Here is a 14,924-nt window from a genome sequence, read left to right on the forward strand (position 1 = left end):
CCCACATAGCTGGGATGGCAGGAGCATGCCACCATGTCCAGCTTTTATTAGCTGAAATGGTGTCTTGAGAACTTTTTGCCCAGGCTGGTCCACCCTAGCCTTTTAGTAGCTAGGGTTATAGGCTTGAGCCACCACACCCAGTTCCAAGTGCTTTTTACAGGTTAACGTGACATAAATTTAAGAGGTAGATGCAGAGATTCTCATTTAGAGACTGAAAGACACGTAGGGGAAGTTGTCTAGGGCTGTGAGCCGGGACTGGATCACAATACAGTGATCCAGTACATGTTCCACAGTACAGTGAGTCTTGGTCATTGCTCTCTAGAACTGCTGTATATAGCAGCTTAGACATTCTCTATCTTCTGCTCTTTTACATCTTCTTTTGCTTTTCCAGAAGGCAGTACACACCAGAAGTCAGCTCAATAATGTGAAGTGAAGCAAGGGCAAGTTTGGGGGATAAGGTGATGCTAATGTGGGACAGGCAACACCACTGCCTTCTAGAACAGATAGGCTATTTCCTACTAAAGAAAGGGAAGAAATCCCAGAGGTTGATTAGAAAATGGCACTGGTAACTAGGAATGGAAGAGGCTGAAGTCCCAGACCTCCTCAGGATACTACCTGATAGCTTTGTGCAAAAGACTAAAAGAGGTAGAATGGTAGAATTTCACACAAAATGACAGCAACCATTCTGGTCTTTCTGGTTTGTTAGAGACTACTCCCCCCACTCCTCCCGTCAAAATAAAAATAAAAAGAGAAACTGTGGCTGGATATGTGGCAGGCAATGATGGACAGAGGTATCCTGAAAAAACTCCTCTGCAGCCCAGCATCTGGTTCTGCCAACTCCCACAGGCTGCTAGCACTCACCGCAAAACAGCCAATCACATCGTTCTCTGCAAATTTGTCTCCATAGTTTTCAAACCGGCTATTGGTGGACTTCTTCCCTGTGCCTCCATAGCCATATGAGAAAGGCTCTTCACCTGAAGGAAAAAAAGGCCCTGGCAGGTTACATCTGTTATGGTCCCAACAGCCACTACAGCTGCTTCACACTCATCTTTGAAGACAAAATTCATTTTCTTTCTGAGTTTTATTAATCAGATATCCCTTTGGAGAAGGGAAGGTGAAAGGAAGTCCTTTATTAAGCAGAACTCCTGAGGGCCTGGTGGGTTTAGATGTGTTTAGCCTGAAAGCAGGAGCTGAAGCAAACTGCTCTGCACAGAAAGGGAAAATCTGGAAAGAAAGGGAGGAGCTGGGATGGAGGAGGCTGTGTACTGAGATGCAATCCTTTCCTGTGACACCCAATACTCAGTCAAGTCTACTAATGTCATGAACTCTTTGTTGGCAGTGGAGTTTTGGTAGAAATCAGAAGCTAGGTTTTTATGCCAGGTGCTGGTGGCTCTAATCCTAGCTACTCAAGGAGGCAGAGATTAGGAGGATCGCTGTTCAAGGTCAGGCCAAGCAAAAATCAAGACCCTATCTCAAAACTACACAACACAAAAAGGGTTGGTGGAGGGGCTCAAGTGGCAGAGTGCCTGCTTAGCAAGAGTCAGGCCCTGAGTTTAAGAGTTTAAACCCAGTACAGCAAAAAAAAAAAAAAAAGCTACATTTTGCTTCTGGCAGTACTAGGGTTTGATCAATCACAGGGCCTTATGCTTGCTTATTCTTGAGTCATGCCTCCAGCTAGGTTTTGCTTCTGGAAGACCATGAAGACTATTTACAGAAAGGCACTGGATGTAGTGTTGAGGGATTAGATAGACACTCCAAGGGCCTTGGCTAACACCTGAGTTCTATAAAGTTCCTTAGTCAGGAATTCAAAAACAAAAGCAGGAGTTGCCTGGTTCTGCTATGAACCAGTTGTGTGGCACTCAATATACTACTTGACCTTTCTGGGCTTTGTTTCCTCAACTGTCCACCACCTACATTTTAAAACAAAGATAAAAGGATGTGACCTATGATGATTCTTGTCCTTTTTTCTTTTGAAACAGGGTCTTTGTTGCCCAGGCTGGTCTCAAACTTGTGATCCTCCTGTCTCAGTCTCCCAAGTAGCTGGAATTACAGATGTGTGGCACCACTCATGGTTCTGACCTATAATTCTTAAGTAAAAAGTGCTAATTCATATAAAAATGAAAACAGCACAGCATTTCCAGCCTATGTGTGTGTTGCTAATTGAATATTATTTACTTTTAAGGATTAGTCTTCAGTGCTAGGAGTTGAAGTGTATAAAAGCAAAAATCTGCAATTAACTTAAATGAGCTACAAGAGTTGTTAAATATATTCAATGATTGGCTGGGGGTATAGCTTAGTGGTATAGTACTTGCCTATCATGCATGAGGCCCTAGGTCCAATCCCCAGCGTTATAAAACAAAAACAAAAGCAAAACTATAAAATGGAAATTATGCAATGGTCAAAAAGCCATACTAATTTACAAAAACATGCCCATTGTATACTAAAAGAAATCAGGCTACAGAACAGTATTCATAGGATGACCAAGTTTGAATATGTGAAGTCCAGAAGTTGTTGATGAAGGTCACTGAGGCCAGGGGTCCTATGAAAACCACTCAATGAGCAGTCCCTATTCTAGGCCCACTGGCCTCTGCTTCTACTTTTAGTCTAGGTTAGCCTCTGGACAGAAAAATCCACACAGAACTTTAAGGGGGCTTACAACCTTATTCATTCAGTATGGTTTGAGGGGAGGTAACTGATTGTTTTCAAAGAAAGGGAACAGTTTTCTGAAGACAACTTTGGGCCTTCTCCTAAAAGATGAACGGTAAGAATTAACTCATCATAGAAGAGTTGCTCCATGGTTCTTTCCATTGAATCCAGCATGTCTGACATGTATCTAATTATTGTGCCTGTTCCCTCCGAGGGTGGCTATATTCTGAGTCTGATGCTGCGAAGAGAAGCTTAGGAGCCTTGGGAATCCAGAGTAGGGACAATCACTCTACTCTCAGAACTGCCTGGCTGACCCCTCCTTACCCAGCTGGGTGCTGCAAGAGTCCAGGGACCAGCCAATACGGACAACGTGGGGGTCAGGCTCTGTAGATGGAAGGTGCTTCACGGAGATTTCCTCATTGATCTGAGGACAGAAGATAAGAAGGCTCAGGACTGATTTTCTGGAAGTTGTTAGCTTATGAGGTAACACAGGAAGTAAGTGTATTAGGCATTAAAAAAAAAAAACAATGGCTTTGGTTGTGGGGGAAGAGGCATTTAAGCAGCTCCAAAGAGCCTGTACAGTGAACCAGGGCCTCCAAAGGAATTGAGATTGTGCAGGCCCACAAAGAGATGCTTCATAATATAGCTACCTTTCAGTTTTAACACTAAATAAACTATCAATACTAGACAGAAAGATAAATTGGTGCCAGTGTCTTTGCAGAGCACTCTAACAGTTTTTATCAATGTTGCACATATGGGCTGGGGGGTGTGGCTCAGTGACAGAGCACCTGACTAGCATCCATGAAACTGGGTTTGATCCCCAGCACTACAAAATTAAACCAAAGCAGTAAATGCACACGTTCTACAACCTAGCACTTCTAGCTTATCCTACGATATGCTTGTGTGTAAGTATGTATATGTATGAACATATGAAAGAAAATTCAGTGCAACATTGTTTTCATATATTTACACTTGAAAAAGTATCAACAAGGTAGTGATTACATAATGGAACAACCATAACACAAAGTACATGTAGCAGTTACAAAGAACAAGGCAGGGTTAATGTACTAGTGTGGAAAACTGTCTAAGACACAGTATTAAAAAAAAGAACGGGGCGGGGGGGGGGAGGATCACCTTTGACTTGACTCTAAGTTACAGGTTACACTGCCTACGTAATATCCCTATGTGGTTTGTGGCCTTTGGAAAGGTACCATATAACATCAACTCTCACATACATATTTTAAAAGTAATAACCCATTTACCGATGTGACAAGAAAGCACTGTACAGCCATTAATCAAAGTATTGGGGTATTTTATTCGTAACAGCTTGATGTAGAAGTATCTGCTCCTAAAATTATTTGTAGATATTACAAAAAGCTTTTCTCAAATTTTGTTTCAGTTATAGTCCCCCTGTAGAGGATTGAGTTTTAGGCTTTTCATGGGTGTATTTCTTAATGACAATTAAAACTTTTTCACCCAAATTCTCTGAAAAAGTATTGTTTCTCCATTGTATCATGGTATGTGAGAATTCCTGGGTCTATGCTATCTTGCTATGTGAGAGAACATTAAATTTGAATTGTTTTCACTATAAACTTATTTTACTCTCTTTTCTGTGAAATTAAAAGCCCTTAGCTTTTGAAAAAGGAAAAAAAAAATGAAAGCACTGTATATTTCTGAGTGGCACATAAAATAACGTTACACTAACATCAATAGTATCTTTTTTTTTTTTTTTAGTGGTACTGGGGTTTGAACTCAGGACCTTCTTCCACTTGAGCCACGCTCTAAGCCTTTTCTACTTTACTTGTTTTTCAGATAGAGTTTTGTGTTTTTGCCTGGGGCCAGACTCCGATCTCTGCCTCCCATATAGATGGGGCTATAGGTATGAACAACTGCACCAGGCTTGTTCTTGGAGATAGGGTCTAACTTTTTTGCCCAGTTTGGTCTCAGATTGCATTCCTCCTATTTCCTCCTCCCAAGCAGCTGGTGAGCCACTATGTCCTGGCCATCAAGTCTTTTTTCCCTATGTAGCCAAGGTTGGCCTAGAACTTGCAATCCTCCTACTGCAGCCTCCTGAATGCTCAGATTATAGTTGTGTACCACTACGCCTGGCTCAACAATGCCTTAAGTCAATAAAATATAATCACCTGTCTCAATTTCCATGTGTAAAAACCAGGAGTATAACAATGCCCACTTTGTGATAATATATATATATTTTTATTCACGTGATACTACATTTGTGAAGATTAATGGAGATAATCCATACAAAGAGCTCGGCACTGTATCCCTCGAGTGTAAAGTGCTCTAGACACATTAACCATAATCGGTAAGTTTGGACATACAAAAGATACAGGAGAAACTGTTTTGTTTTCAGTGCTAGGGATGAAACCCAGGACTTCGAGCATGCAGGCAAGTGCTATACCACTGAGCTCTAGCCTTAGCCCAAAACCTTGTTAACATGTAAGTTACCTCTAGGGAGAAGGATGGGGACTAAGTAGACATGAGAATAACTGTGCTTTTTTATACTCTTCTGTGCTTTCTGAAACTTATTCAACATGAGCATGTATCATTATCATAAACTTAACATGGCACTTTGTAGGATGACTGCAGAGGGTGGCCTACACAGGCAGCTCTTTGCCCTGTGCCTCTGATCACCCCCATTAGTGACATCTGAGTCCAATCTTTGTAGATCACTTTTCTTCCAAACAACTCCTTTTCCCAGTTCTATAAACACATCACCACTAGACTGATTTGACTATATAAATACCTGGCACAGATCCCACCAAGAAAAAAAAATCTGTTTTGATGAAGCAGTGCACGGTTAGCCTGTTTACTGCTGTGATAGCTGGTCATGGTATATAGGAGTTCACCATACTTTCATTTGTGTGGACATGATCTAAACTCAATTTAACCTCTTTTGCAGTTGTGGCTTTCATCAAGGCAGCTGGTGACAGGCTATTCCATGGATAAACCTACTGTCTGTTCTTATTCTTTCTAGCTCCCACTCACCTTCATCTCGAAACACACGCGACCCCTTCTGACCCCATAGCTGGCACGGGCTCCTGACCACAAGTATGCAAAGCCCTCAATTGTGAGTGGATAGCCACTACTCCGATCTCGGGCCACTTTGAAGTGCAGGTCGCAGTTATCTGAGGAGAAAAAAGCCTGCAATTGACTGATTTATTTTTAAATGTTTTTATTAGCATATACAGGGGGGTTTCATTGTGATATTTTTGGCAAATGTTTTAAAGGTCCCAGGAGAGGGACAGGAAGAAGGAAGTTTCCCCAAGAGTGTTAAGAGTAGCTAACACATTTTGGGGAAGAGTTCAGGAGGAACCAGTGCGCTCTCTAGGCACTCTCCCTTTGAGGAGAAAGGGTCTGGATTACCACAAACTGGCCTGTATCACCCTACATGGGAACTGGGGTTGTTCACCTGGTGAGCTCCAATGTTGGGAAACTGTAAACAAATGCCTTTAAATAAGAATGTAAACTTGCTAGGAAGATGGTCCACATCCTCATCAGTTCAAAATTAGGATTTTAGAACACAAAAAGGCTAACCTCCAGCTCCATAAACTCTATAACCACCTCCCCATGCTAACTCTACCACAGTTTGCGATGCCAACTGTGGTACAAAACTCTGACCCTCATCCATTATCTGCCACCCAGGTGCATGACAGGCTCCCACCTCCTCTCTCCTGCTGTGATGTTGACGCTTCCCACTCTTCAAGGAGCCAGTCATGCCTCCAAGGAAGCCTTTCCTGACCATCTCACTCATGAGGGGCTTGCCTTCCTCCAGAGGATGAGCACCATTGTTGGGACACTAGCATTTAATCAGATACTGCCTCCAGACCACTGTTACCTAACACTTTCAAAAATGGTTAGCTTTACTCTGGGTAGATTTTTGTCTTTGAGAGCCTGTGACAGAAGAGACTGTATATGACATGTTTTTATCTCTGACCAAAGTATATACCAGTGCTCTAAAGAAACCGGCTACATAAAGAAACCCAAGAATAAGTGCTAACCTTGTGCTGTGCTGAGAATGTGCACTGTTCTCAGACCTGACTAGGCTTCCAGGTATTGGTAAAAACTGACTCGCAGGCTCTACCACGGACTCTGACCTCAGAGGCACAGGCCCTCCATAGTCTTTCCTCCAAGTGTTTAGATTCACAGTCAAGGTGAAAGCCATGCATACAGTGGAAGGAAAATTGAACTGAAGACAGAGCAGGGCAGGCCAGGTAGTGCCTCAGAGGACAAAGTAGCATTAATTTCACCAGGAACGTGAACAACTGATGGAAACTGGGGAGCTGGTCTTCAAACAGTTAAGTTTCCCCAGAAGCACTCAGATTCCTTTCCTGATTAGATGACAACCCCTTGTGCATACAGGGTGGTTTTCTGAGCAGTCTCACTGAAAGTGCTCTGAGGTGTAAGGGTAAGATTACTCCTCCCCAAAGAGAAGTCTGGAGAAGTAGAATGACTTGCCCAGAGTCCCACAGCTACAGCTGGGAGTCAGTCTTCTGTCTCCACACCAGAGCTATGCTGGTCTCCCCTCTGGACTAACAACAGCTCCAGATGGTACCAGGCAGGGATTCTGGAGAAATTCAGAACACTACCTCCCAATACTGACTGGAAAGCACCATCAGGTGGGCACTTCGAGGACTCACATGTGTCGATGGCAACAAGGGTATCATCAAAGTCGTCCTCATCCTCTTCAGCGGGAGGCTGAGGAGAACGGCCCCTGTGTTGGGAAAAAGTCATACAAGAATAGTTGGAGGAGCATGGAGGAAGGGAAATAAAGGTAGTGCTGGAATGTACAAGTGGTCTCCAACTATTTCCTGGGTCTCCATTTCTTCCCTCAGAGTTTCACAGAAAGAATTCGGGAACCCTACAAAACTTGCAATTACTGTTAACTTCTAGGATGGGGACAGGGACAAAGGGCATGCTCTGCTAAAGAAAGCATCGGAGTAATTTAGGGAGCCTTCTCAGAGAACTTTCCTTCACACCCCAAGATTGTGATCCATGCCCTTAGCCTGGTGACAACACCTTTCTCACTGAGCTGTGCTGACTAGAGGCTACAGTACCCAAAAGGTGTCCAACTTTAGGGGTCAGGAAGTGCAAGGACTGGAGCCTGGACAAACCTCAGTAATTAAAATGTACCCATATATTAGGCTTCTTAAAACCCTGCATCTGAAAGGATTTGACATGACCCACTTTTTCAATTTCTCTCTTTCAAAGTGTCCTAAATTATGAAAAGATACCTTCCTACTAAAACACTAAAAAAAAGGTTTTGTTAACATAGTGCTGACTTCTGTTGTATGGAATGAGAGGGGTAGAGAGATGGGGTCTAATGCCTAATACCTTGCCTGGACACCTGGATAGCATAGCCCACTGTGTGCATAGCTGCCCATGCCCACCTGGCTGTTGGCACTCTCCAGCAGCAGGCTCCCCCTGCTGGAGTTTCCAGTCCTGCCAGTCCAGGGCTAGCACACAAGACTGGTATCATATCTTAAGTCCATCCTAGGAAGCTTTCCTGCTGGCCCTGGAACAGAGCAAGGGTTCCTCTTCTGCTCTCCATTGGCAAGTATCTCTTAGGCCTCTGCTTTGTGAAAGGCAGTGAAGAAATCCACATGATGTGGGTTCCATGTCCTAACTTTAGTCATAGTTCATGAGACCCAGGCCCTTTCTTTTCTTTTGCTGTGCAAAGGATGGAAATGGGTCTCAGGTATACCAGGCAAGTGCTCTGCCACTAAGCTATACCCCAGTCCTGAAGTCCTTTCTTACAAGAGTAGCAAGCTAATTAAAGGGTAGATCTCACTAGGTAGGAAATAAAAACTATCAGATGGAACAGTCCAGGTAAGTAAGGGAGGCATGGTTATTACTAGTTCCCATGATTAGAAAAGGCTTCAGACAGAAGCTGAAGAAGTGGGGGGAAAGAGGAGTTGGAGGGAAAGAAAAGGGATGGCTTATTAGGAAAGGGAAAAGGGAAATGGCCACAGCAGAGTCCATTCGTTTTAGGAGCTCCTGAAATTCACCTGCATCTTAGCTACTTACCCTATAGGTTTGTGGCTTAGCTGTGTCTGTCACTGTCACTATCTTAGGACAATAGATGGCAAAAGCCCTTTGTCCAAATCACCTCTCTGTTCCTAGTGTCCAGTTCAAAGGTGGGCACCTTGCAAAAGGGGATGGACAGGAGGGGTGTGTTTGGGGGTGGGGTTGGGAAAGATCTTTCAATCAAGGGATTCAGAGCAGGTGGTAAGAACAGACCATTGCAGAAATGCAGGAGCAGTAAGGTAAAGGGCTGAACAAGCAGGTTGGCATCTCATACAGTAAAACTAAGGTGTTTGGAATTTGTTCTGCAGGTAATAAGCAGGGAGAAATGGGGGAGGAACCAAAAGGTTAAGAAAGTTGAATATGACAGTGAGTACAGGAAGCAATCTGAGGGTAGGGCAGGGAAAATGCTGCTTAACCCCTCTCAGTGGGCACAGGATATCAGGCAGAGACTGACTAGAACAATGGTGACTACTGCCTCTCACACCCACCTCCTGTCCTCTCGATGCTCGAAGTAGCCACGTCCCCGGTTTTCTTCATAAGGCCTCTTTCGACTCTGAAACTGCTGTCTATCTGGCTTGAGTTGAGATGCTTCAGGTGGGAGGAAGCTGGATGGTGCTTCTTGCTTCATCTCTGTCTTCACATCTATTGTCAGGACAAATCCAAATGGTCAAGCACTCAGAAACTTCTCAGTTACCACTTCTCTGGTCCATTTTACTCCAGATGTTGGCAGGTTCCTTCTATGGGGCATGGCCTAACAGAAGCCCACTGACTGAGCCAAGGATGCTGACTGGCAGGTGATGGGGCAAAAGAAGCCAGTCAGTTAATTTTCAGGCTTTGTAAGGAGAGGTACCCAGCACTAAGTAAGGACAAGTGCTCTTAGGGCCTTCCCAAAAATGGAATGGTTGCTTTTGGGAGTCCCTTAAACTCAAGAGGCTTGGACCCCACCTTCTCTAATTTCTGCTTCAAAAAAGCTCTGCCCATCAGTTCTTACTCAGCTTCTTCAGTCTGACAAGGGAGGGAAAAAGGGGAATTCAACAGGGTATTATGGTCCCACAGAGAACTTTACCAGCTTTAGTCATCTTCCTACAAAGCCCAATCAATCCATAAAAGAGGGTCTGCAGTTCATCCATTTCATAGATGGGACAATCTCATTGAGTCACACCACAAACAGAAAGCAAAGGAGGGATAACATTTTGTGCACTGAGAAAGCTCCAGTTTCAGAAAGACTCCAAAAATCAGTTAACCAAGAGTAAACTATACACTCGGTCTTAGGTCATTTCCCCTCAGCATCACCTAAACCTGCTGCAGTGGCTCACTCAACATCTGCTCATCTTAACACCCAATCCAAGACCACCCTTGGTCACTCCCTGGCTTTGGCACATGAACCCAATCTCTGAAGGTTCCTGCTTCTTCAGGGCAGGCATGGTGCTCAGTCCTCTGTCATCTTGAAGACAGCCTCCATGGCTCCAAGGATGAGCGGGGCTCAGGAGGTCACTGAGGAATGTCTGTTAATAACAGCACAGAAACTACTCTCCTTGGGCCAAATGATCCCACAGGTTTCACAGAGACCGACATACATCTGCAGTTTAACCCACATTCATTAACATGCTGAGCCACACACAAAAAACAGGAGATTTCACTTTGTGGACAAAGCAGAATGGAATTAGGCAGAATCAACTAGATTCAGTAAGTACTTGGGAGGCTGAGGCAGGAGGATGATAAGTTTGAGGTCAACCTGGGCTACAAAGTGAGACTCTGTCTCACAAAACAAAACAAAGGAAAACAACGAAGGCTCGGGGGCCACAACAACAAGAGAAGAACAAAGACGGGCTCAGTTCTGACACTGCTACTTTTTAACAGCAGGACTCTGCTTTCCAAATAGTAAGACCCACATAGTGAGGAATAGTGCTTATTTACCAAGAACACTGGCCTGCTGGGTGCCAGTGGCTCACACCTGTTAATCCTCACCTGTGTAATCCTAACTACTTGGGAGGCTGAGACTGGGAGGATCACAGTTCAAGGTCAGTCAGGGCAAATAGTTCTTGAGACCCCCATCTTCAAAGTAACCAGAGCAATAACTGGAGGTATGGCTCAAGTGATAAGAGTGCCTGCTTTGTAAATGCAAAGCTCTGAGTTCAAACCCTAGTCCCACCAGAAACAAACAAAAAAGAGCACTGGCCTAAGAACCTATTTCCCAGGTTTGAGCCTCAGGTCTGCCATCAGACAAGCTACCTCCTCAATCTATAAAACAGAGGAGGAACAAGTCAGGTTATATTTTTGTTTTCCAAAGTGGCATTATAAGCAATTTTGTTCTGTAACAATATATTTACATGTTTGGGAAATCCAGAATTTAAACATGACACCAAGTTTACTTCAGTCTAGGACTTCATAGAGCCTTCAATGCTCTAATGAGCACAGTGACTCTCCAAGATGTGGAACAGCTAAGCTACATTTTCCAGACCCATATGGCTAAGGAGACTTTTCCTGAGGAGCAATATCTCCTGGAACAATTATTCTTCAGAACACAGAGAATACTAGACTAGAATTAGAAGGCTCTTTCTGGCTTCCATACTGTACAGTTCTAAATAAGATTCAAGTATTAGCTTCTAGGTCAAACTCTTTAGGGTGTTGATACTAATACCTGAAAAGATACAATGAAGACTCTCCTGTCGCAACACCTACAAGCAGGACTGAGTTCTTTTCTTCAAAACCAACCTGAGCCAGGCATAGTGGTACATATCTGTAATCACAGCTACTCCGGAAGCAGAGATAGGATGATTACAGTTCAAGGCCAGCCCAGGCACAAAAAAGTTAGCAAGACCATATTTCAAAAAATAAGCTGACCAAGGGCAAATTCCTCTCATTCTAAATAGCTGGGAGGCAGAGGCAAGAGGATCATGGTCCAAGTTTCGACTCTGGTAAAGTGAGACCCTATCTAAAAAATAGAATAAAGTAGAAAAGGCATGGCTCAAGTGGTAGAGCACTTGGGAAACACAAAGCCCCGAGTTCAAACCCCAGTATAACCAAAACCAAAACTTAAACAAAACCTTGCCAGAGTGACAAAGGCCAGATAATTGCCCAAGAGGAAGATGCAAAGTCTTATTTAGATTGTTTCCAGCAAGAGGAGAAGCAGGTGAGCTTTCCTACCTGGGTGATAGGGTTGCTGTGGCGGTTCCATGTCTAGTGGTCTCCTGTCATAGCCTGACTCGTTTTCTTGCTTGATGACCTGGGTCTCGTAGAATTGGTTCTGCCTCGTAATATTGTCCATAACATCTTAAGACAAAAAAAGGTCAGTTAGATGGGAGCTTTTTGGAGGCTCTGAACTAGGTGTGGTTTCTTTTATACCACACCACCATTCTCACTGGGGCCAATCAGTCTGCCAGTGGGTGAAGAATGACAACACCTTCAGATAGAAAGCAATCTGGGCAGTGAGTGGCCCTAGCTGCCTGAGGGCATGCCCTTTGCTCCTCAAAAGTCTGCAAATCCACCTGTGGCTGGGTTCTACAGAAACCCAATATACAAAACCAACTGATGCAGAACTGCTACCATCTCCTCATTAAAACAAGGGGATGATAGGACAAGGAAGAGGTTCAGCTTGACCTCTCTAAGTCCCCAACTTCAGGGTAGGGGCAACTCTACAGACACCTGGTACTCTATTGGAGCACAGTGAAAAAGCCACCAGCCTAGCTGTTCTGTGACAGTTTAATGCTTAATAAATTGCCTTCAGGGCACAACCTTAAAAACTCTTCACAGCACACACCACCACTCTCCCCAGCACCATTCACTAGTCCCACCTGTACAGATAGCCCTCTTAAAAAACCTCTTCCACCCTACAACTGCTGCAAAGAAAAGGGGTAGCCACCTCAGACAGAGGAAGAACAATCACAAGACTAGCCTTCAGCATCATTAGGAAAAGGTCACCAAATGGCTGCAGTTAGGCTAGAGGGGCGGGGAAAGTGTCTTATGGAACTAGGAGCTCAGCTCAAGAGTGGTAAGAATGGTATTCGTGGACTGCATCTACACACCAGATCCTGGGATATAGCTAGGATAAGTTTACCCCACTGAAACCATCACTTTAGGGAAAGAGACACACTTTAAACAGATACTTATATAAAAACACTTCACTTTGATTGCGTTAAGGGCTATGAAGCACCAGGAACTGAAAAAGGGACTCAGAATGGAACAGATAAGCCTCAACTCCAAGAATACATAGGCGATGACTCAGTTGAGAAAGAGAACACTCCTGGGGTTGGGATAACACATGTGAAAGTTCAGAAGTGGGACTAAAGCAAAGGATCAAACCAGAAACTTCTTCAAGGAGTACCTCGGAGCCAAATCAGAGAGAACTTTAGAAGCTTAGGATGGGCAGCATGCAGGCTCTCTGCCCTAGGGGCAAGCTCACTGGTAGGGGCCTCCAGAACCCTGCTAGTTAGTGGCTGTGCCAGGAGCAGTGAGGCAGAACCACAGGGAAGGAGAGACTATTCTGCCACCTGTTAACTGATTGGATCCTTTCTCAGAGGACAAATACATCTGGGCACAAACCAGGTGCAGCCTAAAGGGAGGAAAGTCACAGGTCACGTGGTTTGCTACAGTGTCTGTTTACGAAGGCAGAAGGAAGTGTTGTAGGGGGACATGAGGGGGGCTCAAGGGTTTTGTTGTAGAGGGTAAGGTAGATAGGAAGAAACAGATAATCTCCGTAACTGAAACACAGGGCCCTTTCAAACCACTGTACTTCTTGGAGGCTCTCAGCAGTGTTCTCCCTGGGAAGCCTGTGTCTTTCTCCCCAAACATCTCTCCTGCATCCACGGAGGCAGCCTCACCTGGAGAAGTTCTGTTTCTAGGGTCCTTCTCCACTCTCTAAAACACCCCACTCCTAATAAGAGGCAGGCCTGGTATAAAGGTCCTCAGACATGTGATCTCTGACCTACTAATCTGGGGAGGGGGTATTAGTAATCTACATTTTACAAACAAGGAAACCTGGCTCACAGAAGTAAAGTAACTTGCCTATGTCATGGACTCAGATTTGAAACAAAGTCCACCTGAGTTCATTCTCTGTGCTCTGAAGCATCCAACTCACTCTTCTCACAGACCCTCTGGCAGGCAGCTCGCTGAGGGGTTGCCCCCTTGCTTCTCCTTCCTAGGTGTCCCTGCCAGGATCCTTCAGCTATAGAGAAGTGTGTGGGGAAACTCTGCTCTTCACAGATCTTTGCCATCAAAGATGTGGGTCCTGGACCATTGGAACCTACATTCAGGTTGCCCCCTCCAGGATCCCATCTCTCATACCTAATGTTAATCCCAAACCTCTTCTATGGCCTCAATTCTCTTTATTCTCTTAGCCTAAAGCCCCAGGGTGCCCTCTTTTCAAAGAAACACCACGAACAAACCCTGGATGACAAAGTCCTTTGCTTACTACCCAATCCTACTAGGAAGTAGCCCGTTCCTAACTCCAGATACTAGACTCCCTCCAGTATCAGGGTTTTCTCAGATGGCAGCAGATCTGCCTTCCCTCCCAGGGCCACACCTCCTGGTAGATGTAGAGGTCCCCTACTATCCCAGCCCCCTGTGCTGGGCACCCAGGAGCCCTCTCTTGGAGACACTCAGCATCTCCTCCCCACCCCCTGGGACCTCAGGGCAGCCAGCCAAAGCAACAGGTTTCCTTTCTCTTTCCACATCTTACATGCTTCCCCTCCCCCATATTTGCTGGACCAGCTACACTCTTTCCTTGCTGGACACAGGTTCCTCTGCACCCCCCCCCCAATATTTCATCCACTTCGATGCCGCCAACTTGTTCCCTGTTCAGCCATCCCTGTTCTCCAAGCCACCCACCGTTACCAGAGGGCTCTCAGCAGCAATGTCCCCAGCCTTCCCAACTCGGGACCCCGGGTCCTTTGTCCGGTCGAACACTGGCCGGACACCCGAAGTTCCCTGGACCTCCCCTAGAAACCAACTATAAGGCCCCCCAAATCTTCCATCACAACTACCCAAGCAGCGTCCTCCTTAAGGTTGGTCTCCCAGCCCCGGCTGTGGGTCTCCCCCTAAAATCGCCCGAGCGCTCAGCCCAGCAGATGTCCCCTCCCCAGCCAGGGTCACCGGCGCCTCCACTTCTCCAACGCACCCCGGAACCAACGAGTACAATTCCCAGTCCCCCACGCGTCCCTCCAAACTCTCCTAAGCCCCGCGCCCCGGTCGGTCCTTTCCCCAGGCCTACCGAACCCCAAACCTCAGGATCGCCA

At 45.2% G+C, this 14,924-nt stretch overlaps 1 protein-coding gene across 2 annotated transcripts in view; it reads right to left on the reverse strand.

The window, feature by feature from the left end:
- Window positions 1-14,924, reverse strand: part of Hnrnpul1 (heterogeneous nuclear ribonucleoprotein U like 1) — a 30,971-nt gene that overhangs the window by 15,206 nt on the left and 841 nt on the right. For both annotated transcript variants that reach the window (XM_020162552.2, XM_020162553.2), the window contains exons 2-7: window positions 11,839-11,964; window positions 9,180-9,333; window positions 7,305-7,378; window positions 5,653-5,792; window positions 2,971-3,070; window positions 862-974 (exon numbers count right to left, since the gene is read on the reverse strand). In XM_020162552.2, coding sequence (XP_020018141.1) covers window positions 862-974; window positions 2,971-3,070; window positions 5,653-5,792; window positions 7,305-7,378; window positions 9,180-9,333; window positions 11,839-11,964 — 707 coding nt within the window. The remainder of the gene's footprint in view (window positions 1-861; window positions 975-2,970; window positions 3,071-5,652; window positions 5,793-7,304; window positions 7,379-9,179; window positions 9,334-11,838; window positions 11,965-14,924) is intronic.

This window comes from Castor canadensis, chromosome 16 (assembly GCF_047511655.1).
Source record: "Castor canadensis chromosome 16, mCasCan1.hap1v2, whole genome shotgun sequence".
In the NCBI taxonomy this organism is placed as follows: domain Eukaryota; kingdom Metazoa; phylum Chordata; class Mammalia; order Rodentia; family Castoridae; genus Castor; species Castor canadensis.